The following is a 27,636-nucleotide window of genomic DNA, read 5'->3' on the forward strand; positions in this document are numbered from 1 at the left end:
TTGTCTAGGTATGTTGTTCAAATCTATTAAATATTTGGCTTGAGTTCTTCTTATTTATAATACGTTTTCTTTTGCAAGCTTTATGACTTATATCTTAGTTCTTCCACTAGAACAGTCTGGATTTGTCACCTTTAGCAAACTCACACCCAAGAATGGGAGCAATTTACAAATATTGTCACCAAAATGTCTGCCTCATTTCTGATAATTATTTCTCATAATCCTCAGACTTTAAATGAGCTTTGCTTGCATGGAGATAGCCTGCCAGTCTCCTATCCAACAGTGAGTTCAGATCAGCCTCAGTCTTTCCAGCAAGAAGGAGTGAAAGCTGGTGATGTACACATGATAAGAACTCTTTTCTAGGTTTTGCAATGGAACGAATATGGTTGCTGTTGCTTCTAGCAATTGGAGTGCTTCTGGGGTCTGCTCAGTTTAATGGCTACAACTGTGATGCCAACCTCCACAGTAGATTTCCTGGTAAGTCTGAACCTAATCCTTTCTCTAATTGCATCTGCAAAGAGTGATTATGTTTGAATAGTAAGGCCCTTAAATACATATGGAAAATGGAAGGAAGTGATATCCATCTACATTAAGTGGATATTAACAAGTGGCAAATGACAAAAGACCTTTTTCTGGAGTTGTAATTTATATCCAGATTAACATACAAAGTGTTCATCATAGTTAATATTATTATAATGGCTGCTCACAAATGTGAAAAATATCGGTTATTGGGTGATAGAATTGGGAGAGGCTAATTTCATCAAAACTTGCCTAATTAATGCCCTTTTTTCCCCTCATAAGTTAATCCAGACATTCAAAACAACCCTTACATGCTAACAGTTTTACTTAGGAATAATACTTAAGAAAATGATTGTGAAATACTGTGCATTACTGAAAAATATTATTTCAATGGTGTGTTGGTCATTTCCAAAGCACAACGACCAACTTGAGGATACATGGCCCAGCAACCATCAATGTTGTGGACAGACAGGAGATTTTGACCAGATTGATGGACATGTCCTACAGGTTCCTACACTCAGTGAGAAGTAATTCAGTGTTTCATTTAATTATTCATCATTTTATGTCAGCTAAAGTTATAGATTCACAGATAAACATTTACAAAATAAAGATTAGATAGTCTGGAATCATTTTTCCAAGTTTGCCATGCAAACTGAAATACTTCCGGTCATGTTTTACATTTTCTAAACCTGCCAGTACTCCTGTGTTTGGAACATGCCAGAGCAACAACAGACTTGCATAGAGTAATCACTAGGTAGTTATGTTGTTGATGTGGGATTTCTAATTCACTTGAAGTGAGGTAATCTGTATCTCCAGAATAAAGATCCAAGTGTGTAGGAATGCATTCAAGAACCCAAGTGCTTGGCAGGTTAAGTACGACCTGGAGGTCAGGATGGGGAATGTCTAAAGGTAAGTCAAGCAAGGTGTTCTAAGGCAGGGATGTTAACGATTTTGAGTACCACAAAGGAGGGCTTTTAAAAAATATTTTTTGTTATGGAAAATTCAAATATATACAGAAGTAGAGGGGAGTAAAACAAGCATTTGTACTGATCACCCAACTTCATCAATTATCAACACATAAATTTTGCTTCATCTCTCTCTTCTTACCAACCCCCTCTCTGGAATAATTTAAAGTAAATTCATTATTCATGTTTCAGAATGTGTATGTGATGGAAAAGAACTTAAAATCTTTATACTTCATGTATATGTCTAATAAAGTTAATGATAATTCCTTTTCAGCTAAGTTGCCTCTAATACATCCCCATGGTCCATTTATTGACATGTGTCTTTAGTCTATTTTATTTTATTTTATTTTTAAAGATTTTATTTTATCCATTTGACAGACAGAGATCACAAATAGGCAGAGAGGCAGGCAGGGAGTGGGGGAGCAGGCTCCCTGCTGAGCAGAGAGCCCGATGCGGGGTTCAATCCCAGGACCCTGAGACCATGACCTGAGACGAAGGCAGAGGCTTTAACCCACTGAGCCACCCAGGCGCCCCTCGTCTATTTTAATTTATAATAGTTTTCTGTCCCTTGCTTTTCTAAAATGTTAAGAAATGTGGTCATTTGTTTTGTGGAATTGTGGCTTGAATCTGGTTGATGTAGCTCTGACGTGTCATTTTACATGCTCCTCTTTTCCCGTATACCCTATAAACTAATGAGGGCTAGCAGTTTGAGTAACTTCAAGTGTGGTTATTTTGCCAAGAAGACTTTGTGAGTTACTCATGTGAAGTATTTTGTCTTTGATCTATAGGCAATGAAGACCCATTGTGTCCTTCTAAATATATTATTCGAAGGATCTGACCTGGCCACATTTTGTTTTAGAGAGCCAACTTTGGGAAAAGTGAAAGAATCAAGTTAGAAGAACCTAGAGGCAGAGAGAAATGTCATGAAGGCAGGTCTGTGGGAGCGGCAGAACGAGACAGCTCGTAGAAGTATGTTGGCGGTGGAATTGACAGAGTTTGAGAGCTGGTTCAGTTGGGGAGGTGAAAGAGAAGATGATGTTCATGTCTTAGACGATGTTTTGAATTCAGATAACTGGGTGGTGATATTGCCAAATAACACCAAAAGTACAGGACACTTGCATGTTTGAGGAAAAAAGTTTGGGTTTGAAAATAATGAGTTTGAGGAGTTTCTAGAACTTCTAATGGCAGCCTCTATCCAGTAGTAGAATGGACCTGGTCTAAGGAGAGAGGTTGAAACCAAAGATAGCTATGTAGGAGCTGAATCGCCGTAGAGTAAGTAATGAGTGGGGAAATAAATAAAAGGTAAATAAGAGGTAAGAAAATAGACTATTATTTTAGATAACATTGGTGATGAAGGGAAGAGGAGTAACCTGAGCCAGCAACTGAAATACGAAGAGAGGATTTGGGGATTAGAGAACTTGAGGCCACTTAGTATACATGAGTAAAGGGAAAGTATTCAGAGATTGGGAATAGCAATAGAGAAAGAATTGATGTGATGAGGCAAGAAAATATGGAAGAGAGCAAAGATACAGGTGGAGGAGTTAACCTGGGGAAATTGGTAACTCTTTCTCTAGGAGAGAGGGAGAAATAAAAGACACAGAGAAGTTGATGGGTGCTCATTGTGACGTGGGAGCCAGAGGCAGAGACCCTCCGGAGAGTGAGGGCCCAGAGGCCTGGTTGGAGCCAGAGAAGGTAGTCAAGCTGTCTCCTATTATGTGCAGAAAAGAAAGTCAAATGTAAAAAGATTGTTCAGCAGAGAGGATCTACCCGATCTTGTACTTAATACTTGTAAAGGTAAATAAAGCATGTAAATGAGCCAGGAAGAGGCTAAGACAGGATAAGGAAGTATTTTTCATATAGAAAATTTAAAAATTATGTTAAAACACTCACTTATAACGGTGCCCACCAACCACTTGCATTAAAATCACCTGGGATAGCTGTTAAAAGTGTTTTACCCCAAATCTATTTACTTCACTGTTTTACCCCAAAAATGTAGTGTCCAAATCTCTGATAGTGGTGTATTTTAAATCCTGAGGATGAGTCTAATGCATATTTATGGTTGGAAAAAACTGACACAGTGTATACTATTATTTTCTTTAGCCCATTATTCCAATTAAAAGCATAGTCATGTGTTAGGGGAACAAAATTAAAGACAAAATCTTCCCGCCATCCAAAAATGCTCTCTGTGAGGAGAGTAGAGACGAAAACACTTATCATCGAATAAGCATTAAACCAGAATGTAAGACTTATCATAAACAATCCATCAGGAGAGTACAAAGACAGAAAGAAATCTAACCCTTTTATGTAGCCAAGCAGATGCAACATATTACATATGTTTTCAAGATAAACAATAACTAGTCCTCCAATAAGAGGACTTGACAGCACCATTTGTCACATATAGTTCATTCTAAATATACCTGGTAATTGGGATGACCATCTGTGTTAGCATATTGGCTTTATCTAGAGGAAAAATAAACTCCTATCTTTACAAAAGGAAGTCCTTTTGTAATTTGGAGCCGTGCTCCCTCGAGGGGAGGCTCCCATCCACCCACCTATAGAAATAGGGGGGGCTATTTTCCTTGATGTTTACATTTCCAAGAGATGGTTCCCTGATCCTTGAGAAACATTCCTGGGTCATAAAGCTGATAGCAGGCCTATTTAATCTTCAGAGGATTTATATACTTAGAATTACAAGTTTTCTAAGTACAAGTATTCAGAATTACAAGTTTTCTGATGTAAATGATTTAAGAAAAGGGAGGGAGAAGTTTCTTCCTTTATTTTAAACAGGGAGAAGTAAATCTCTCTTTTTTTTTTTTTAAGATTTTATTTATTTATTTGACAGATCACAAGTAGGCAGGGAGGCAGGCAGAGAGAGAGGGAGAAGCAGGCTCCCTGCTAAGCAGGGAGCCTGATGTGGGGCTCTGTCCCAGGACCCTGAGATCATGACCTGAGCTGAAGGCAGAGGCTTAACCCACTGAGCCACACAGGCACCCCTAAACCTCTTAATTTGTATTTGTCCTTATACATGTTAAAACTTCTAGTACTGTTCAGCTTAGAGAACAAATATCCAGACTTTCTAAATGTACACGCATGTGCACGCACTCACATGTGTACATGCACACACATATTATTGCAATGAAAAATCTATGTTAAAGAAGTCTAAGATCCGGATAACTCAGAAGTCCCAGGAGAGGCTTTAAGTTTATATGGGTATTATTTTCAAGTAAGCCTATTTTTGCAGGTCATTTGCAGAAGACTAGAATGAGCAAATAAAGCATAAAGGTTAATTGCTCACTCCCCTCTTGACTTGTGGCTTCTCTTTCACATCAGGATCACCCTTGATGTCATCAGGAGTTCCACAAGCTGCTTAGATACTAAGCAATGGGGTAGAATGAGAATGAGCCTGGCAAAGGAGAGGGACTATCTAAATGCAAAGTAATGTTAATAATGATGAAAGTAATCATCTCACCCTATCTGACCTTTGCTGTTTCATGACATTAGAACTATTTTCTTTAATTTCCATGGCATTTATCCTTGGGCCAAGGGAACTGCCATGGTTTAATTCATTTTAAATTTAAAGGGACCCCATTTAATTTTAAAGGTAGTTAACTCTTGGCTATCCAAGCTGATAGTAGGGGACAGACTTATACCCAACTGACATTATGGTAACGCTCTTCCCAGAATAAAATTCAAACCACAGTTGACTTTTAGAGTACCACAGAATTATTTAACCTAAATTAGATATATGGATAAATGCATTTGGCCTCTGTGACCAACAAATACCTTTCTGGAACTACCCCACCTTTTGGAAGATGGTAGCATATAAGGGTTAACCTCTAAGAAATCTTTAATGATTGGGGCACCTGGGTGGCTCAGTGGGTTAAGCCACTGCCTGTGGCTCAGGTCATGGTCTCAGGGTCCTGGGATCGAGCCCCGCATCGGGCTCTCTGCTCAGCGGGGAGCCTGCTTCCCTTCCTCTCTGTCTGTCTCTCTGCCTACTTGTGATCTCTGTCTGTCAAATAAATAAAAAAATAAATCTTAAAAAAAAAAAAAAGAAGTCTTTAATGATAAAGGCACCATGGAGGAAAGATGAGGCTTATAGCACCAGAAACTGTGGCTTGGTGCTCTCTTATAGTGAACTAACCACTCATGGGAAACTGAATATATCAGTGTTACACAACTTGTCATTTTGATTTCTACTTAAAACAACACTAATAAGGAAGAAAACAATGGGTCCCATATATTGAGTGAAATGTGCATTACTGATTCTTTCTTGTAGTCCTTATGACAAACCTATAAAATCTTTTAACATCATTTTACAATGGGGAAATTGAGGATTAGCATCTGTTTAATGTTGCAAAGCTAGAAATTGACAGAGATATAAAACTAAGACCTTTTCCATCAAACCATGATGCCTTAAAGTGAATACTAAGTTTAAAAGAATCGAAGTGGGAATTATCACATCAAACAATCTGAAAAATCACGTAGTAGGGAAAATTGTTTAGCCTTTTAAGTACTCGCTTGACTAAGGAAATCTTTTTTTCCAGTGATATTTATTAATATTTCAGTAAACATAAGTGTTCCACAGGAGATAAAATTAAGAATCACCAATTTAATTGAATTTATGAGCAGGTCAAGCAAAATGAACTCTAATCTTGTGTTCAGTTCTGCTTGACCATTGCATTATCCTGTGCTCAAAGTAAAAGTGGTTAATGGAATAATTATTCAAGGGAATATGTTTTGGACTTTCTGTGGTAAGAAAGGCCTACTCTCCTGCCTTCCCATGTAGTAGTAGTGTTTTGGTCTCCAAGCTGTCCAGAGAATGCCTGCCTTCTGCATTGCACCTGTGACTGCCATTACAAGACCAGATGAAGCAGAAGAACTGATCCAGGCAGTGATTGCTGATCACTTCCTGATTAATCTAAGTGATACAGTGCAGTGGCAGGAAGAATAATTAGCCACAGGTTCAGTGGCTTAGTAATTCAGAGTCCATACCCTTCTTTATTTCAATAAAGAATTTCTTTATTGCATGAATTTTTCACTTCCTCTGCTTGTGCAAGTAAAATCCATATGCTTTTTCCTGCCTGAAAGAGATGACCAATCTCTTCTGGTTCCAAAGAATGTAGAGCAGATAGTAATGAATGTAAGTCTGCAAAATTTGCCTCAGACTGCACATGAATTTTCTGCAGCAGTAGAAACAACAGCTTGTATTTGCTAATGAGAAACAGATGTGAAAAACCAAGGTGGCAAGAAACCTGTTCCATGTAGAAAGAATTCCTAATCTACCTTCAGTTCTCCATCAGCTGCTGGTGTTTTGTGTGGAGGAAATATCATTACCTCTTTGGGACTTCTTGCTCATTTAGCACCAAAATCTCAATATTGTATAAAATCTTGTTGAGAAGAAAATCAACTTAAAAAAATGAGTTAAAACAATGAACATAGCATCTGTTCTCTAAGCAATTTTTAGTTTATATAGTGCCAAATATTTCTCTCATTTTACAGAGTTAGAAATGGAAATGATATACAAATTACTCATAATCTGCTAAAATGGCACAAATTAGTTTTGGAATGTCTATTGGAGTTCAGGAAGTAAATTCTTTCCAGGTGAGATCTCTATGGCACTACAAAGCAGTGTACTCTTCAGTATAGTAAAGGCTCCTCCTGTTATATGTAATAGGTTTTGGTTCACACAATCAGTTTCAACTCAATGCTACTTCAAAGGGCATGTAATCCAACCTGTGAACAGAGGTGGAGTCTTATTCACAGGGTCACCTGCATCTGTGTCCGACCTGCACAGAGCCTCCATCTGCTCACAACAGATATCCACCCCCACCCCAGGTCTCCTTTGGTTTGGGGAGAGTGCCCAGAACATACTTGTCATTTCAGGTGCTCCACTGGTTATTAAACTGATGTGGTTTTTGCAATGGGGGAGAGGTGGGGAAAGAAGACTGATCCTATTCCCAGCTTTGTTTCACATACCACCACCTGAGCACTAAGATAGATTTTTTTTGGACTCAGGCTCACAAAGTTTTTTATGAGCCCTCTTTCACTGAGATTCAAAAACCAGACACAGAAAGGAGTCAGGATTCATCTCCTTCATGCTTCCTCCTCCCCCCCTCTCCCTCTTCCCTCCTCTTGCTTCCTCTCATCCTTCTTCATCCAAACTTTTTCTTGTCAGCATGGAAATCATACAAATAGGCATTTGGTGGGTGTGCTTAATCCTACCAGATAGAATCCACCCTAAGCGTTAGATTCTGCCCCAAGTATATAGGTGTGATTAAGCAGTTCAAGTGACTAAGAGACTTGAAATATTGGCATCACCTAGGGGCTTGTGAGAAACACACAAATCAGCCCACCCCCCACCAAGATCTCCTGAATCAGAATCTGCACTTTAATAGGATTCTCTGATAATACATATGCTTAGTAAATCATAAGAAGTGTTGGTTTGAGGGGTACCTGGGTGGCTTCTGCCTTCGGCTCAGGTCATGATCTCAGGGTCCTGGGATCGAACCCCGCATTGGGCTCTCTGCTTAGCAGGGATCCTGCTTCCCTCCCTCTCTCTCTCTGCCTGACTCTGCCTACTTGTGATCTTTCTCTCTGTGTCAAATAAATAAATAAAATCTTAAAAAAAAAAAAAAGAAGTGCTGGTTTGAGAATGGTGCCATGATGTCCTGCTAACTTTGTGTTGCTACATAACCATACTGTGTATGTCAAGTCCAGGTGGCTGTCGTGCACTTGCTCACTATTGGTGACAACAGGAATCAGCAAATCTATCACTGTTAAGGGAAAATAATTAAAAAAAATCATTATTAGTAATGAGGCAAGATAATTAGTTACCAAGACTAATGCATTTTAAAAGGTTAAATACCTAAACAAAAATAGAAAAAAAATCTATTAATTTCATATTCTTTAATGGGTTGAATTTTCTCAATTGGAAGTCAGAAAATATGTGACATTAAAGATATTGATGTCTGACTAAAACTCTGAAAACAGTAATCATCTCAGGCACTTAGCAGAGTACAGATAGGAAATATGAGTTCTGGATGAACAGTCAAGATGACACTGTATTAATTGCACACATATTTTCTTTGTGAATCTTGGAACTTATTATTAACCATTAGAAACCATGTATGCTGTTTGTGAAGGAATTGAACTAAGCATGTTTTTTTTTTTTAAGATTTTATTTATTTATTTGATAGAGATCACGAGTAGGCAGAAGCAGGCAGAGAGAGAGAGGGAGAAGCAGGTTCCCTGCCCAGCAGAGTGCCCCATGCAGGGCTTGATCCCAGGATCCTGGGATCATGACCTGAGGCAAAGGCTGAGGCTTTAACCCACAGAGCCACCTTGGTGCCCCGAACTAAGCATGTTTTAATAGACATTTGATGCATATTTGTTAGGTACCTGGGGAAATCCAGAGTTTTCAATGAGATCATAATCTACTGGGAAAGCAAATATCCACTCCCAGACATAATGTCAGCAGGTCAGTAGCCTCACAGTTAAAGGGATGCAAGACAGAGTCCTTCCCCTGGGAAATGAGGGAAAGTCTCATTAAATGGACAACATAGATATTATTTTTCTGTTCTCAGCTCATCTCCCTTCTTACCTCAATGCTATCATGAGTATTTCATCTATTATTATTGTTTATTAGTGATACATTAAGTATTTGGTGATTCTCAAATTTATGTTTTCTGTTCTTTGCTATACTCCAAATATTAGAATTATATTTCTGATCACCTGTTGAACATGTCTCCTCTTTTTCTTTCCTGTGTTCCTATCTCAGGGAATGACCTAGTCACCCACTAAAACTAGAAATCTGAATATCAGTTTGACATCTCTCTCTCTCTTCATGCCATCATCTAATTAATTTCTTATAAGTTAGCCCATTAGAATGATTTCATTTCTATGGATGGATGGATGGATGCAATCTCCACACCAACATGGGACACAAAGTCCTGATCTCAAGATCAAGAGTCACATGCTCCTCTGACTGAGCAGCCAGGTGCCCAGGAATGGTTTCATTTCTTCTCAATGGTCCCTTCAAAACAGCTCTCTCTTACAGAGGCATGGTTATATACAACAGGTATGTGAGCCTCTATCATGTCTTTATCAGGCTGCTCTATAATTGCCTAATTTTTCTGCCTCCTCTAATCAAACATGAACATCTTGAAGTAAAGTAGTATTCTTAATGCCTTTATCTTCAGAGTCTAGCAAAGAGACTTAATATGGATACAATAAGTAGTTTTAAAAAATTCGTTTTTGACATGAAGTAGCATATAGTTTAGATCTTGAAAATAAATAGGAACAATAGGTTCTAGCTTGTATAAAACTGATGGAACTGATTTTATCTTAAAGATTTTTATTTATTTACTTATTTCAGACACAGAGAGAGAGAGCATGAACAGGGAGAGGGGCAGAGGGAGAAGCAGATGCCCAGCTGAGCAGCAAATCCAACATGGGGCTTGATTCCAGGACCCTGGGATAATGACCTAAGCCAAAGGCAGATGCTTAACAGACTGTGCCACACTGGTGCGCCACTGATTTTGTCTTAAACTCCTGTGCACCTCGCCTTTTTTTTTTTTTTTTTTTTTAATGCACTGACCCCAGAGTTACTGATTTTCATGTGAAGATTTTTCCATTTTCAGACAGTGGAAGAATATTTTTGAGCCACTGCTCTGTGGGGCTGAGTACTAGCCTACAGTTCAATTTTTTGGGGGTGTCACCCTGTTTGTATCAGAATATGTGTATGCAGATTATTTGAATAATGTATTGCTTAGTGCTCTTGTTATGCTTGGTAATAATTAGAGAATTTTAGAATAAATATGCTGATGTTAATGAAAGTAAATATAGATCTCAAACTTAACAGTATTGAGATGAGATGAAGATTAGTCAGTTTATCAAAAGCTGGGGATCTTTAGTCTCATCTGGATGCCATTGGATTTAAGCTAGTTGAGTGTGGAATTGAGGAAAAAGAAGAAAGTTAGATATACTTGTTAGATATATGAATGATATGTTGCAAATATATTGTCAGTAATTGTGCCTAAAGGGAAATTATAGTTAGGTGTTCTAGGAATTGAACTTTATTGGGAATGAAGAAACAGAATGAGATTTTTATTCATATATATAGAATTAGATTCATCCCTTCTTTATTCCCATTTATATGGTAATAATACTCTAAGAACTCTAAGTTTGGACACTTTTTTTTCTCTATGTGGTGAGATAGATGGTTGATAGTGTGACAGGATTTAAAATTTGCATAATTTAAGAAAGTTGAGACAAATTCATGGCCTGATTGATTGGAGAGGGAAGTACAGAGCATTTCTTTATTTTTACCTGAATTTGATTTAATACTGTATTTTTTTTTTATTCTTATGAAAAACTTTAGCCTGGTTAAAATATTAGAGGTGGGGACTGGAGTGGTGAATTTGGTTGGGCATCTGACTCATGGTTTTGCCTGAAGTCATGACCTTGGGGTTGTGGGATTGAGTCCCACATTAGACTCAATCCTCAGTCTGCTTACGACTCTTCCCCTTTTCCTGTGCCTCTCCCCACTGTTCTCTCTCTCTCTCTTAAATAAGTAAACAACTCTTTAAAATATCAGGGGCAAAGTAGCTATTTTGTCAGTATAACCCCACATAAACTCTGTAAGCTGACATATCGTAAACATGCTTAGTATCTTTAAATACAAAACACTAGAAGTAAAAAAATCTAAAGGTATTTATTCCTTGATCTTGTTTTTAACTTGTACTCATTGAGTTGTTTAATACTCAAGTGTTGTTCAAAAGAATATAGCAATTCTGGCCAGAGATTGGACAATAAAAACGTTGAAGAAATTTAGTTGTCGAGAGCAACTGTTACTCACTAACTCTGAAAGAAAACTTCTCTTATTTTGGTAGAAATTGCCCTTTGGCAACTTAAAGGATCTTTTCTCCCACCTCAAAGCCTCACAAATGGAAAAGTTGTGCTGAATGGATGTCTTTAGTATCTACAACCAGGGAAAAATGTGTTTCTCAGAAGGGATGGTGAAAAGTCTTTAGAAAACTAGGTTAGGATGGATTTGAACAGATCTCTTTTCTTCTACTGCAAAAAGCCTTTAGCTTGTTATCGTATCTCCTAGTGGGATCAGCTTGTAGCAAATTCAGTTCCATTTCAGGAGTTACAAGTCTTCAGTTAAATGCAGAAAACTGAAGAGAGCTCTACATCTGGACAGAGCAATCTTTGCCATTTATTAAGCTCTTCTAAGTATCCACTAATTCCTCTCAAACAAAGGTGACGAAGCTGAAGTCTTAGTTGGTTTAAATTAAGGGGAATGATATTTCTCCTTTGTAACATATTTAATGATATGTATTCACTTCGATGAATTTGTGATACTCCAAGTAATGCAGTGATACAATTCTCTATTCCACTGGACAGAAAGAGAATTCTTAGTAAACTCACTGGTAGTTAAGAATTTGATCTGACATTGAGGAAGACATTTTGTTACCTTACAGAGGCCATTTTTTATGAAATGGTTTCCTGTGATTTTGCCAGTGTGTTTGTCACTTGGCCTCCTTTTCTGCCATTTCCTTCTTTCTATTTTAAATTCAACTGAAAACAGAACCATCCAGTTCTCCATCAAGCCTGGACATATTTCACACTTACGTTGTTATTCACACTCCCCTTTGTGTTATAAAATTTCTACTCCTTTAAATCTCCAATTTACTGCTGCTTCGAAACTCAGGTCAGGGACATCTTCTCCAAGAGACTGTTCCTAACTAGCTCATCTGGGTAAGGTTCATTCTTGGTACTACCCCAAAGCTCTCTGCCTAATCTTTCTGTCAAACTGGGCCACATATATCTCCTTTTACGGACTATGATGTGCTGGAGAACAAGTACCACTACTTTGTAAATCCTCTTTGCAGTCTAGTGTTCCAATATTTCATGTAGTTAATTACTTAATTAAATATTCACATCAATGAATATTATAGCTTCCTCCTTTCTGGGACTTTCAGTTTATATAGAAGACAACTAGACAAATACATATAGGATTCTAGGGCAATATGACAGCATAATTTAGTGGCATAATTTTGATTTGGGATCAGGGAAGTCTTTGGGGAATGGACAAGAAATTTGAGACCTGAAGACTGAATAGGAGTTAAGCAGACAAAGACTTGGGGGGAGGAGGAACATCCTAAACAGAGAAAAGAGCACTGATCAAAGGCCCCGTACAAAATGTATTAGGCTTTTCAAAGTACTCATAGCATTTGAGGAATAATTTATATAAAATAATGTTACATATTTGTAGTGATTTTAAGGGTACAGCTTGTGATTTTGACAGGTGTATGCAGTCGTGTAACTACTACTCAGATCAAGACAAAGAACATTTTTATCATCCCATAAATTTTCCTTGCTTCCCCTATTCCAGACAATTCCACCCATGGAGGTAACAGCTGTTCTGCTTTTCATCACTCAGTGTGATGCTTTCAAAGAGCTAAAGAAAGTTCAGTGAAACAAAGGTAGGGAGCAAGGGGGATGGTAGAGCGATGTGAATGCAGAGGTAAGATGATGGCAGATCATGGAGCATCTTGAGGACCTGCTTCAAGATTTGGAATTCTGGCACAAGTAAAATGGATAGGTTGAAGACCTGAGCAGAGGTGAAATGATTGCATTCATGTATGAATAGCTATACTAATTAGAGAAGGTTAAGTGTGGAAATAAAGGAATCAAGTAGGAAGCTAACATAATACTCTAGGGTAAGAGATAATGGTGGCATGAGCCAATGAATAGCATGTAGATAGAGAATAATCAATAGATATTAGATCTTATTTGGAGTTTGTAGACCCTCAAACATTTATTAAAATGAACTCTATTATTTTAGTAAAGAACATTATTAAAAGTTATGGGTTGCATTTAAACAGCTAATGTTGCTGAAAGCTAATAGAGATATTTTCCCAATTTTAAGTAGTATGTATTATTTCCTATATACTTCATAATGAATTATATTTACAAAGGGAATATTGCTTGGAGTTTTCTAGAATAACTAGCCTAATATTTGCCTTTGGCCAAGAAATAGATTTTCCATCTTTCTCTTCATCTTTAACCATAAAAAATATTTTCTTTCTTTTTGTAATGAGTTTAAAATCATAACCAAACAGAAATTTTCATTTTTACTTATTCACATTCTCAAAATATGACTCACTTTTCCAGCAAAAACCAGTCTGGGGAATGAATACTCCAAAGAAATATGCTGTTGAACACTTAACCCTTAGATTACATTTGAGATATTTAAGCCAATAATACTATGCCAAAAAACCTTGAGTGACATTTACGTATTACTAAGGTGAACATCATCTCATTTACTAAAAATACATTTTAGTTTGCTTGTTTTTCCTTTTTTTGAGCAAAGTGAGTTTACTTCCCCAAAGAGCTTAGTCAGTTTTTGCTTTGTTTGTGTCCACATTTTGAAAACCTGATGCTTTTTTTGGATACTTTAAGTGGTAAAATGGAGTGTTAGAAAGTGGTAAAGTTATTGTATTAATTTCCTAAGGCTGCCATAACAAAATGCCACAAAAGAGTGACTTGAAACAAGAGTAATTTATTGTCTTGGAGTTCTAGAGGCTAGAAGTTGAAAATCCAGGTGTCTGCAGGGCCACATTCCCTCTGACACTCTGGATAGAATCCTTCCTTGGCCCCTCCTATCTTTTGGTGGTTTGCCAACAAGCTTTGGCATTCTTTGGCTTATAGATGCATCTCTCCAATTCTGTGTCTTCACATGGAATCCTCCCTGTGTCCATCTCTTCACATGGCATTCCTTTTTTAAGAACACAAGTCATTTTGGATTAGAGACCCACCCTATTTCAGTGTGACTTCATCTAAACTAATTTTATCTGTAATGACTCAATTTCCAAGTAAGATCATGTTATGACAGATTGAGGGTTAGGACTACAGTGTATCTTTTTTATGATGGGGGGAGGGACATGATTCAACTTAAAACAGTTACCAAAAACAATAAATGTAAAATCTTCTGGCACTGGGGAATCGCCTCCCAACCCACCTCTCCATTTGCTACATATCTTTTCTTCATCATATGAAGAAATATAACTCGGTAGAGGTATGAAAAGCTTGTGTGTGTGTCTATGCTCACCTCTTTAGACCTAGAGTGGATCCCGTCACTGATAACTCATGGAATAGTCATGGAAACTGTGATAATTGTGTTTTAAATTTCCACGTCTCATTCATTCCTTTTATTTTGGCATAGTCATTGGCAAAATTTACTTAGAGCAGGCTATGCATTTTTTTTTTTTTGTAGTATCAGCACATTTGTTCTCATTCCTTTCTCTCTAGAGTAATTTAATACAGGCAAAGTAAAATGGGATTCTGACGGACAGCTTTTGTTTCTCCATCCTGGATAAGATGGGTTACAAAACACCCAAATGCTCAGCAATATGGCTTACAATGGATTTTAACTTCTCCTTCCTTACACTTGGAAAGATGCATCATTTGTAGTGAGTCTCACTACTCTGGACAGGCTATCTGAATAATTCAGTTACTCTAGCTCTGAATTTTCTCTGTAACTTGATTTTTTTCCACTCGATTCTCTAATCATTCTGTAATACTCAACTGACATTTAATGCACATCCACTGTATACCAGACACAAAGCAACAGAGATATTTTCTAACTCCTAAATTACTATATCTAAGACTATTCTTCCTGGCTACTTTTCTTAACTTTCATATTGGATTATGGTATATTCAACTATAGGAATCAGTTAAACAGACTGAAGGGATGAGTAAATACATTAGAGGAGGTTAAAGTTATTCTTGTACCCTGTACTGTGCTTTTGTGACTAATGTTTACTTTTTGTATATTTTTATTTCAGCTGAAAGAGACATCAATGTTTACTGTGGGGTGCAAACCATTACAATGAAGATTAATTTTTGCACTGTACTTTTCTCGGGTTATTCTGAAACTGATCTGGCCCTGAATGGAAGGCATGGGGACTCCCACTGTAGGGGGTTCATCAATAACAACACCTTTCCTGCAGTCGTCATTTTCATCATCAATCTTAGCACCTTGGAGGGCTGTGGAAACAACTTAGTGGTAAGACAAGTGTGAAATTATGTGCTAGGTTTGGGGTCAAGACAAAAAGTCTCCCCATTTCATGAAATAATCAGAAGACCAATCTATCTTTCAAGAAAAAATTTCCAATAAAACTAAACAAATCACTTCCTTTGCCTGTTTGAGGCTTCAGACATACAATTTTATTTCCCAGTAATGGTTCTGTTTATTGTTGTTGAAAGTTGAGGGGAGTGAGATCAGCTGTGCTATTCTAAACAACATTATTTGTGTGAGTGACATTGATGAATATTTCCCTACATTTTATTACTAGCTATGCTTTTCGTGCATTTTTATGGAACTATCTTATACAAAAATTGTTTGTTCTGGTGAGTTTGGCAATGAGTCTCTTGGCCCCTTGCTTCTAGTGACCTTATTCAGAAAGAAAGATGAAATACAGAATGGGAAACTCAGAATCTTCTAGGTCCATGTTTACCATGGGACTATCTACAGCAGTATTTAGTGGAAGAGGACTGTCAGCATTTTCAGTGGGATATTCTTCATCGTGTGGGACTGTTCTTTGAATTTCCAAATGTTTTTCATATCCAATCTTACTCATGAAATCCCAGTATATTGTTCAAAGAAAGAAATCTCTCTAGTCATTGTAAAAATCAAAATACTGCTTCAAATATTCCCACCCTGAATGAGAACCACTAGTCTATGCTATTCATTTATTTGTACTTGCACTAAACACCAATAAATAAATAAATAAATAAATAGAAAGAAAGAAAAAAAAGAAAAGGAAAAAGAAAAGAAACTGAGTGAGGAATTGATACTCCCAGGAATTAAAATTAATCGAAGTATAAATATTATGATTTGAGGGGTGTTACACTGAAATTCATTGAATATTATTTTTCATTTTGCTTGTTTAAATATAATCTTATTGTTAAATCCTAGCACAGACAAAAAGGAGATGCAGTGAGCATGACCGCTTAGCCCAGTGTATGAGGAGAAACTGGCTTTTCCTCTTCATAAATTATTGTTTGGGATTAAAGGGGAAGGCTTAATTTCTCTAAGGGCAGGTTTTCTAAGAATTGATGGGAGATGAGAGACAGGAAAGGGATTTCTTTGATCTCCTTCCTCATCTTCTCTCGGAGGCCAGTTAGAGTATTGTGCCTGCACCGTGAGTATTGTTGACTCTTTTTATTAAAAACATTTATTCATCTCTCTGAGTTGTGCACAGAGAGGTTATGAGATGGGTCTGAGAGAGAGTGATGCAGGCTGATTATTACATGTCTGTGTTTCCTTGCGGAGGGAGGAGCCCACACGGAGAGCTAAGGTCTCCCTCCTCCCACCATATCCTGGGGTCTCTCCTTCAGGCTGCTTTCTTCTCTGGATTTAAGTCTTGCCAAGCTGCCAAGAAAGTAGTTCAGGAGAAATGCCAGGCAAATCATCTGGGGGTGTGTGTGTATGTGTGTGTATGTATGTGTGTGTATGTGTGAACGTGCGTATGTGTGCACGTTGGTACGCACATGTGCTATTTACCTTTTTTAAAAGCTGAATGACTTGGGTACAAAAATTATTACGTATGTGTGTGTGTTTTGTTTGTTTTGTTTTCACAGAATTTGTATGTTTAGTTAGCCAGTCAGGAAGGTGTGAGAGGAGGGGAAGATTTGCTTATTTTTTCATTTTTGCTTTGGATGTCACCTGCTTTGGAGTCTGTTCCAATGACAATCCTACATGGGAAAAATTAAGTAGACTATTACATCACTAAATTAGAATTTTTAAAAAAAGTTTTCATTTACAATGATTCTGGCTCTGTTCATGAATCAGCTTGATGATTGCCTTGGCTTTGCCCATGTACTTCTAAGTTCATGCAGAAGGTTTATTCTATTGTTGAAAAGTAAGTCTTACAGGTTTCCATAATATCTGCTAAAAGTATTCATGAGTGTCATACTGTCTTTGACATAATGGGAGAAGCTGTATTGCTCTATGGTGTTACAAAAGTCAAGAACATTATTGATTATTCCTAAAATGGTGGTTCTTACATTTTAGTGGGATTGAAGAATCCAATGAAAGCTAATCAGTCCCAGGAAAATATGCATATGGACAATATTTTAATATAACTTCTGGGAGTTCATGATCCCCCTGAAACCCATCTATGAATGGCTCCCCTGGAAAGAGATGAGAGTCTCCATGTATGTACTACAGATGAAGGCCCATAGATTGACCCTCAGAAAATTTGTGACCTTAATTCATTTGTTCAGAATTCATCTTTGGGGCCCCAAGATGCTGGTGTCACTGTGTGATGCTGACCATGCAAAGTCAAACAAGTCTAAGAGGACTCCCACAAAGGGTTCTGATTCAGTGAAGGGGACTGCCAATTCATGCACCGTGGCTACTCCTGTGATGGAGATAAGCACCACCTATAGGGAGGTCAGGAACTTTCTTAGGAAAGATGAGATCTAGGGGGGAAGCAGGATACATCATGGTGAAGTGGGGGAGAAGAAGGCAGAGGGAGCATGTGTGGCTAGGGTGTTATTTTTATTACTATTATTTTAAAAGATTTTATTTATTTGTTAGAGAGAGAGCATAAATAGGGGTTGTTGCAGGCAGAGGGAGAAGCAGATTTCCCACTGACAAAGAAGCCCACTGGGGAACTTGATCCTGGGACCATGGAATCATGACCTGAGCCCAAGGCAGATGCTTAACTGACTGAGCCACCCAAGTGTTCCAGTGGCTGGGGCATTATTAGCCAAGAGTTTAAGTCTGGAGACATGATACCAAAGTGGAAAACAATATCAGATTAACAGGAATTTTTTAAGGCAGGCCACAGAATTTGGACCTTACTCATGAACATTTTCGAATTACTTGCTGTAGCCCTCTGAACATGTAATCTCTCTCCTTTCTTATTTGTGAAATATAAATAAAGTGTCTTTGGTGAATATGGAATTTCCTTTAGCTAAAAGACATATATAATCATTTATAAATTGCATTTTGTGTATATAATCTCAAAACTATGGCATGTTGTAGTTGAAACAGACCCTAGGAATGATCTGATCTAATGTTTTATTTTGCAAATGAAATGCCTAGATTTACATATAGCTATTTAATCATTAAACTTGATCTACTGTTTTAATAGGTATCCACAATTCCAGGAGTCAGTGCTTATGGAAATGCAACTTCAGTACAAATAGGAAATATTTCGGGATACATTGATACTCCAGACCCACCAGCAATCATCAGCTATCTACCTGGGCTTCTCTACAAATTTAGCTGTAGTTACCCACTGGAGTACCTGGTTAATAATACCCAGCTTGCCTCGTAAGTTCACATTCTATCCCTGTTTTCACATTCTGTCTATCTATCTGACCTTGCTATGACCCATATCAACAGATCAAATATATCTATTTCTCCCCAAATTAAAACTGGCTCAAACTGGCCAGATGTCTGCCTGGGGGTTCTCCTCATAACCTTCAGAATCATCCAAGCAGCTAAGAACTCTGGATGCTGATGCAGTCCAAGAGGACTGTCCTGTTTCTGGGGCATAGAACAGTTACTGCGTGTTGGGTCCTGCCTGGCTTCAGTCTCTGCCATAAGCTCTCACTGTTGGACTCTCCTGCCTCAGAATGTGGGACTGCATGCTCTTGCTGGGGTGTCAGCTGCACAGGTGCCGATGGCTCCCAAAGAGAGGTGATATCCAGAGCCAGAGGGCTTCAGATGTGGATGGAGCTCATAGCCTTTTGCTTATAGTCATGCATTCATTCATTTGTCCCAAAGCACACACTCCAAGACAAGGTTATGTTCACAATACTGCATTGCCCCCTGGATTTGTCAAAACTTTGACAAAATGGGATAATTGAGTGAAAACCATCTCTCCTCAGATCTAGCGTTTGCTTTCACAAAGGTGTAGTGATTGTTTAATCTTAGTCATGAGGCAGTGTGGAGGCCACATTCTCTTTCATTTAAAAAAAAATGATCACAGCTGGTTTTAGTGGCACAATGATGACAAATAACTTGGTGAAAAGCAAAACTTGGAAAAACAAGAAAAGAAAGGCTTTGAGTCAAAACAATACAGGTGTAAAGGGAAGTGACTCATTAGGGTGTCATAGACTTAATCTGCTCCCCTGTTCTTCCCCAGTAAACACATTCCCAAGCTGCAGTGCACCTGGAAAGTCATTCATTCATTCAATAAATATTTATTACACTTCTACCATGTGCCATGCAGTGTTTTAGCAGTGAACAAAGTTAAACAAAATCCCTGATCTCATGAAACTTCTCTGGGGATTGATGAAAATGTGTTTGTATCAGATTCAAGTTATACTGGAATGACATTTTTCTTTAAAAAGTCCCATATACGCAATGCAAAATGCAAAGATGCCTTTGTAAATAAAAAGATCATAAAGAACAGTCTGTCTTTATTTGGTCTCTCTAGCTTTTTGATTATTTATCTGTTCAGTGATTTAAATAGTGTACCTACTCCAGGCCTAGTTAAAAGTATGTCACACTTACTCAAGAGTTTGAGCCTTAAATCCAACATTAATGTATAACTGAAACTTTTAATTTAAAAACTCATCAGTGCTTTCCTTTCTCTAAATCTCTTTTAGGTCCTCAGCTGCTATTTCTGTGAGAGAGAACAATGGTACATTTGTCAGCACTTTGAACCTGCTCCTTTATAATGTAAGTTGATGGGTGAAGGAGGTTATATTCCCTCTCACTGTTCTGAGGAGCCATTTATGCGGATGGGTTTTATATCAAAATCTACAAAAGCTACATTAACCCTGTTTTACTTTGGTAACATTTATTCATCTTTACTAGAGTTTTTGTATAGCTTAGTGATAAAGGTATACTAAAAACTGCATTACTTTCGAAAAGTTGATAAATGACTTAGATTTTATTTTGTAAATGTGATTTACATAGTTGCTCCAAGTGTCTATCTATATTTATATGTATGTATTTATTTGTGTGCCTGTGCGTGTAGCCATAGTCAGGGTCAAGATTTTGAAAGTAATATTATGATAAAAAGAGAGGAAAAATCCAAATGATATTTTTCCTGGTGATGAATGTGTTAATATTTTCAGTATGGGATTTGTCTGATGACAATTCTGTCACATTTGAAATAACTTGGGTTGACTACATAGTATTGTCTAAACTCTTGTCATGTAAATATAGACAGTGGCAGCAAAATGTGAAAAATACATGGATTTCTATTTATAACTCTAACATTAATCCCCCAAATGATATTTTCATGTTGATTAAAAATTTTTATTCATACATTTTAAATGCCTGATTTAAATATCAATTTTTCAATCTATCAACCAACATTTTGTAAATTATGAATCTGATTTTTACATTATTATTCATGTCATCATGGCACTGAGTTATAATTCATGTAACTGATTTAAAAGTCAGTGCTTTATACTTTGAATATAATGAGCTATAAATATTGTAGTAGGACATTTTCCAAAGGCATTTAAAAAAATCATGTTTATAAGTTTGTAGTCTGACACCACTGAGTTCTAAACAACAAATTAAAATGTGTTGGAATGAAGATTGCCTTTCTCTCATTTCCAAACTTCCCTCTGCAAGGAGAAACTGCCAAGTTACTTGGTTCCACAGTACTCAGCAAATATGTGCCAATATTCATTCCCAATATGGCCAGATATTTATTTTTGTTTTGAGCAATATTTTTTGAACTGGAAAATTCCTATCTGTTGATTTATATGTGTAAGTTCCCTGGTAGAATTGAGGTGACTGGTTTGGATTCAGTATTACTTGTTATATTTGAGTGAAACAAAGATGAAACTTCCTGATCCTAAAAAAAGTAAAAAAAAAATTTATCCACATGGTGTTTAATGACACCATTTTTTTTTTGTGAAATTAAACTATTCTATTACTGGTAAAGCAGAAAATAAAAATTTAGAAGTGTGGATTTGGGGAGAGCTTTGCTGTGAGGGTCTTTTCTTTATCATTAGAAATAGTAATCTCCTATTGCTAACTAGACATAATCCTTCAAAACTTTCTAGAATCTTTTTTTTTAATATTTTCTTTTTTTTTTTTTAAGATTTTATTTATTTATTTGACAGAGATCACAAGTAGGCAGAGAAGCAGCCAGAGAGAAAGGAGGAAGCAGGCTCCCCACTGAGCAGAGAGCCCGATGCGGGGCTCGATGCCGGGCTCGATCCCAGGACCCTGGGATCATGACCTGAGCCGAAAGTAGAGGCTTTAACCCACTGAGCCACCCAGGCGCCCCAAAACTTTCTAGAATCTTAATGCTAAATGAAAGCCTATAATTTGGTGATAACCTTAAGGTTTAAATTCTGTGGTAAAAAGGTAACCAATTGTTTGATATCAGACTATAAGTAAAACAGATAGTGTCAAAACACATCCCTTTTTTTTTGATGTGTCATGCTTTTTATTTCACAAGACACAACATCCTGAGAGCTCTGATGGGAACAGAGTCTAAAAATGTAATTCAGGGAATGCCTGAGTGGCTCAGTTGGTTAAGCATCTGCTTTTGGCTCAGGGCATGATGCTACCTCGCTGGGCTCCCTGCTCAGCAGGGAGCCTGCTTCTCCCTCTTCACATTCCCTACCTCCCCTCCCCACCCTGTTCTCACTTGCTATTGCTCTCTCTCAAATAAATAAAATCTTTTAAAAAATAGAATTCAGAAAACAGAATAAATGCGTCTCATTTTTAACCAGTTTGCAATAAAGTTGTCACTAATGGTTGAATTAAAAAATTAAATTGAATTTTAAAAGTTATTTACTAAATAATTATATAATGAAATTTGGCCATTTCTCCACGAAGTATTTTTTTAATTAACAGACAATTTTTAGAGCAGTTTTAGGTGTACAGAAAAACTGATCTGAAAATACAGAGATCCCACAGACGTCCTGTGCTTGTACACAATTTCCTCTATTACTTACACCTTGAATTTTGGGGTCTATTCATTACAATTGATGAGCTCATATTGATATATTAACTGAAGTCCATAGCTTATATTTGGTTTCACACTTCATGTATATTTTATAGATTTTGACAAATGCTGATGACTTGGATCCATCATTACTGTATCACACAGAAGAGTTTCACGGCCCTAAACTACATTTTTAACATGGCATGGGTGAAATATTTTGTCATGATACAGGATATTACCAAACTAGTAATTTATGCAAGCTTTCAGCTTTAAAATAAATAAGTCACAAAGGTGAAAAGCAAAGTCTAGGGAATATAGTCAATTGTATTGTAATAACAAGGAAAAAACCCTAGTAATTTACTAGAAAAAATTGATTTCCTTTCACTAATTGATCCAAAATCGTACTTATTATTTGTTTGGAACACTAACATTTAGCTATCCATATATAATTTCATTATAGCATTTCAAAATGAGTATTATTTTATAACGATTAGTGGCCATATCCTCCTATTTTACATGCAGAGTTTTTGATTTTTAACCCATAGCAATGGGTTATGAAAAGTTATGAAAAGCATGAAGAGTTATATACCTACTACTCTCATTCTTTGGAAATGAAAAGTTGTGCCTAGTCTGGTTTCATGCAATTGTTTAAGTATTCTGGAAGTCAGTAAATATACTTAGGAAAATTTTATTTATAAAAAAAGATAACTTTTATTGACTATGCAATTTCCATATATGTGGATTATTTCAAGTTGAACTGTGGCCTTATTTATGTGTAATATAAATATATAGGTTTTCTCCATTGTGGAAATGGAAAGTGAAAATGACTTTGTGCATTTGAATTGTACCTAAATATTAGTGTCTTCTGAGAAAATACAGAAAGAGTAAATCTGAAATAGTACTACATTAACTATGAATGTTTCTTAATAGTTGAAGAAAAAAATATAAAATAAATATAATCGACTTTAGGGACAATATTATACTAACAAGAATAAAAAAGCAACTATAAAAACAAAGGAGGAAAAAAATACCCTTAGAAGCAACTTTAGGAGGAAAAAATGCGATGATTCATGGTTAAACCACAGCTGAGTCCCACCATTTGCAAATGACTTAGCAGTATGATATTTGTAAATAAGCAAACATTCTTCTGGCCCCTGCTAATACCCTGTTGATGCAAGAATCCGATCTGTATACTTAATGAAGTGTGGAATACTTGGAGAAGTTTGCAAAGGGAGCCGGAAAGATAAATAAAAATACTACCTATTAGAAATGGTTGGAGGAGCTATTATCATTTATCACAGAAATAGAGAAAATAAGTACAGCATATAATCCCTCATTTATATGATTTTATTTGGGAATGAAATGTTCCATACAAGTACAACTTTTTCAAAAGTAAAGTGTCCAAACCATTATTTTAAAAATTTATATTTTCAAAAATTCAAAATCTGTTGCTTTCTTCCTGTCCTTCTTGGACAGAATATGCTCTGTATTTTGCCTTTGCTTGATGTCTTTGAAATTTCATAATGAACATTAACATTTTTCCTTTGCTGCAAAATATCATTATCTTCAGGGTTACTAAATTTGGAGGAAACAATTTGCTTGCATGCTAAATGATTTGACAGCTTACATTTTTAGAAGTTCTTTTCTTTTCTTCTTGTTTTTTTTGCATCCTACAATTTTTGTCATTAAAACTGTCACTTCTTAATTTCTAACCTATTACTTTAATACTGTAAATTGGGGAGTAATATAAATAAGCTCTTGAAATTTTTAATAAAATAATGGTAGAAAGGTAGAAGTGAAATCCTGAGACACCCTTCTGTAAGTAACTGCCAAGGAATTAGGTGAAGGAACTCCGTGGCATGCATTTTGGCAACTTACAGAACATGTTGGTTTCTTTTTAGGTTTTCAAAAACATTTTGGTATTTTCAAATTGCCAGATAAGTGATTTTGGGCAAATGACACATTATCAAGAGCATAAAGAACAAAACCCTAATGGGAAAGGGCTTAAACTGAAGTAGATGTAATTTAAAGAAACTGAGTATTAGCCAGTAATGTAATTTAAATAAATGAAGTATTAATTTAAATAAACTCTATGTTGACAATTGATTATTAAACAAATTAAGTATTAACCACTGTCTATCAACCATTGAATGCAATTTAAATACACAGAACATTAACTATTATATATGATAAACTATGGAAACAAAAAGATTTACGCATGGAAATGAATTTGTTACTTGGATATGGTTTAAGAACAGTTCTGCTGAGAAACTAAAGGATTAACTGGTTCTTTTTGGGGTTGATTCTGTATATTTATGTTGATTCTCTCCCTTTTTATATGACATCATTGTTTTAAGTGGCAAATGTGCTGTTTGGAAGACAATGACAGATTAATTGCTCATTTTTTTTCATCATTAGGATTCAACCTACAGCCAGCAGTTAATTATCCCAAGTATAGGATTACCTTTGAAAACCAAAGTATTTGCAGCTGTACAAGCCACTAATCTGGATGGCAGGTATTTTCAAACTCTTTTCTTTTTTTCTGTTGGTTAAAACATTTTGACCACATAAAGCCTAATGAATCATAAAGTTAGCTCATTCATTTTTAATTTAAAAAATACTGTCGTTGCCACACCATTTAGGAATGCTAATAAATAGAAATAATAAATTACAAAGATTAAAGAGTGACACTTATTTTGTGTCATTAATTGGAAAATAAGAAGTCTTCCCATAAAGAAGGAGGGAGAATTACTGGAAGAGGGAATGAGCAGATCTTCTGGGATACCACAATGTTCTAGTCTTTCATCTGAAAGACGATGAATCAGATGCAGTCATTTTGTGACTGCATGATTTGTGCACTTTTCTATGTGTATGTTACTATTCAATACAAATGTATTTTAAAAAAACAACACAAAGAACTCTCCCCATAATGATCTGGGCCAAAATTATATAATACGATCCTCAGAAACATCTCCATAAGAAACCCCAAGTCAATTGAGTTTCATATGATTGAGTTTCTTATGACCATGTTTTAGATAATCCAGAATGATCAAAATTGAAAGGGAATTCAAAAGCTGAAGATCCAATCCAATATTATTATAAAGATCCAATCACATATTATTACATAAACTTGGCATCCTGAAGAATATTCTCCAGTATACTCTGGAAATTTAGTTTTTCTTTACCTTCTCTCTTTCTTTCTTAGTATTGTTTTTCTTGGATATATATGTTTCTTTAAAATTATCTTATCAAATGCAGGAATTAAAAAGAATTATTGGCATTTACTTCCCATAGACTAGTCATTTTTATAACACCAGAGTTGGAATGAAATAATGTATAAATCTAAGCACAGTATGGCCTTGTGGAGGAAGGCTGTGTATTTGCCTCGTGGTTTTCTTTTACCTAAAACTGTCTGTCATGGACTCCCACTCTCACCACCACTGATTCTGGCATAATTTTCAGCGTATAATTTATGCACCAAACTCCTTGCTGTATGTGGTATTATAATATCTTCTGTCATTTGTTAAAGATAGTAACTTCTGGAAAAAAAAGGCTATTGTTCAGAGAGAACATACAAGCATCTCTGTAGCTCACTTTTGGCTTCTGTTTCTCCAGACTTTGAACAGCTGTCTTGTACAGAACTTTTGTGTGTGTATGTGTGATATTAGCCTTAAACCCACTTGATGTAGGATGGCAATTTGCTGGATATTTTTAAACACCTCGAGCTTAGGAGAATATTCTAAAACAAGAAGCCTCTGAAATAACTAATAAGACTATAATTTTATCCTGTGGGGGTAAGATATTTGTCAATATTTACTTCCCTTGGATTAGTAACTAATACCCAAAAGGAGATTCTGAATCATGATTATGCTTACTTCTTTCTGTAGATGGAATGTCTTAATGGATTATTGCTACACAACACCATCAGGGAACCCAAATGATGATATTCGATATGATCTCTTCCTTAGGTAAGTCTTGTATTGATAACAAAGACCCATTGAAATGAAAACTCCAAGTTAGATAAACAAATTGTAGGGTACTTCTATAGCTTTTAAATTTAAAGTTTTACATTGTGAGCGTTTAGTCCTTACAAAGCCAGAAGTATAAAAGTTGAGAAGAGTTTTCAAGACAAAATGCTGATAAAGCTATTGCTGAATGAGAATTGCAAGTAAGTTAGGTCCATCAAAGATATTTTATTCATGTTTAGGACATATGGGAATATTTCACTGTCTTAGAAAAAGCATGGTTAGGATATTATTGGCAATCAAAGAAAGGCAGTAGGAGGTACTATTTATTTGCAGCTAGATAGTCTCATCATATGTCAGAGAGAGTAAAATTAAAGTAATGGTCTAGATAATTTAGACCCCAAAATGCTTTTCTTCATTTATCAGTATTTAATATGAAAGTATGATATAGCCTGCTACTCCTTTTTTATCAGAGCCAAAAACTTCAACTTCATTCCCCAATAGACAGTGATAGAGTGAATGTAATCTACATTTGGGGAAAGGGGACATTGATCATAAAAACATTCAATCATCCAAGTTTCCTTTCAGCATTTTTATCTGACAGGAGAGCAGACTTGAGAGTCAAGCAATGACTTCTAATCATGCTTATAAAATGCGGTTGGCTCAGATCACAGCTACTTATTGACACATGATGGGAATAATATGATGGGAAACCAAAAAAATGTGCTTTGTTGGCTAATCAAGGTTAAGATGATGGTCAGAGGCTAGGTCAAACTCACACTCTTATATCCTATTGCTGGAAGTGTTAATTTGGGAAATATTTTTGGGAAAAAAAAATGTTGGTATGTATCAAAAACCTTAAAACATTCCATATTCTTTGATGTTGCATGCACAAATTTAGAAGCATATTCAAAAATATTTATGATTTTCTGGTCTATCAGTTATACTTAAAATGCTGAAACTTGGGGGGCAAACTGGATGTTCATCAATGAGGAAATGGCTAAGTGAATTAGGGAGCGCTAGTAATTTGGGAGCTTGCACAGCGCTAAATTATATAAAATTCTTTATAAAACAGAAAAAAAAAATTGATTCTATTTTATCTTCTACCTTTCTGTCTTCTTGGTATTTTTAATCCTTGGAAATATGTGATTCTTTAAAATTTAAATGATCTGAAATATGAAGTGAAAGAATCAGTGTATATAATTGTATGTACAATGAACTTCATTTATATAATATATG

The 27,636-nt window shown here is 36.2% G+C and overlaps 1 protein-coding gene across 1 annotated transcript in view; it reads left to right on the top strand.

Moving 5' to 3' along the window:
* The first annotated feature begins 365 nt into the window (after positions 1–365).
* Positions 366–27,636, top strand: part of ZPLD1 (zona pellucida like domain containing 1) — a 44,546-nt gene continuing 17,275 nt past the window's right edge. Inside the window, exons 1-6 of the mRNA XM_032852646.1 lie at positions 366–474; positions 15,338–15,558; positions 18,656–18,837; positions 20,121–20,193; positions 24,851–24,948; positions 26,320–26,400. Coding sequence (XP_032708537.1) covers positions 369–474; positions 15,338–15,558; positions 18,656–18,837; positions 20,121–20,193; positions 24,851–24,948; positions 26,320–26,400 — 761 coding nt within the window. The 5' untranslated portion in view covers positions 366–368. The remainder of the gene's footprint in view (positions 475–15,337; positions 15,559–18,655; positions 18,838–20,120; positions 20,194–24,850; positions 24,949–26,319; positions 26,401–27,636) is intronic.

The sequence above is a fragment of the Lontra canadensis genome, unplaced genomic scaffold, assembly GCF_010015895.1.
Source record: "Lontra canadensis isolate GAN:19392208 unplaced genomic scaffold, GSC_riverotter_1.0 scaffold6, whole genome shotgun sequence".
Lineage (NCBI taxonomy): Eukaryota > Metazoa > Chordata > Mammalia > Carnivora > Mustelidae > Lontra > Lontra canadensis.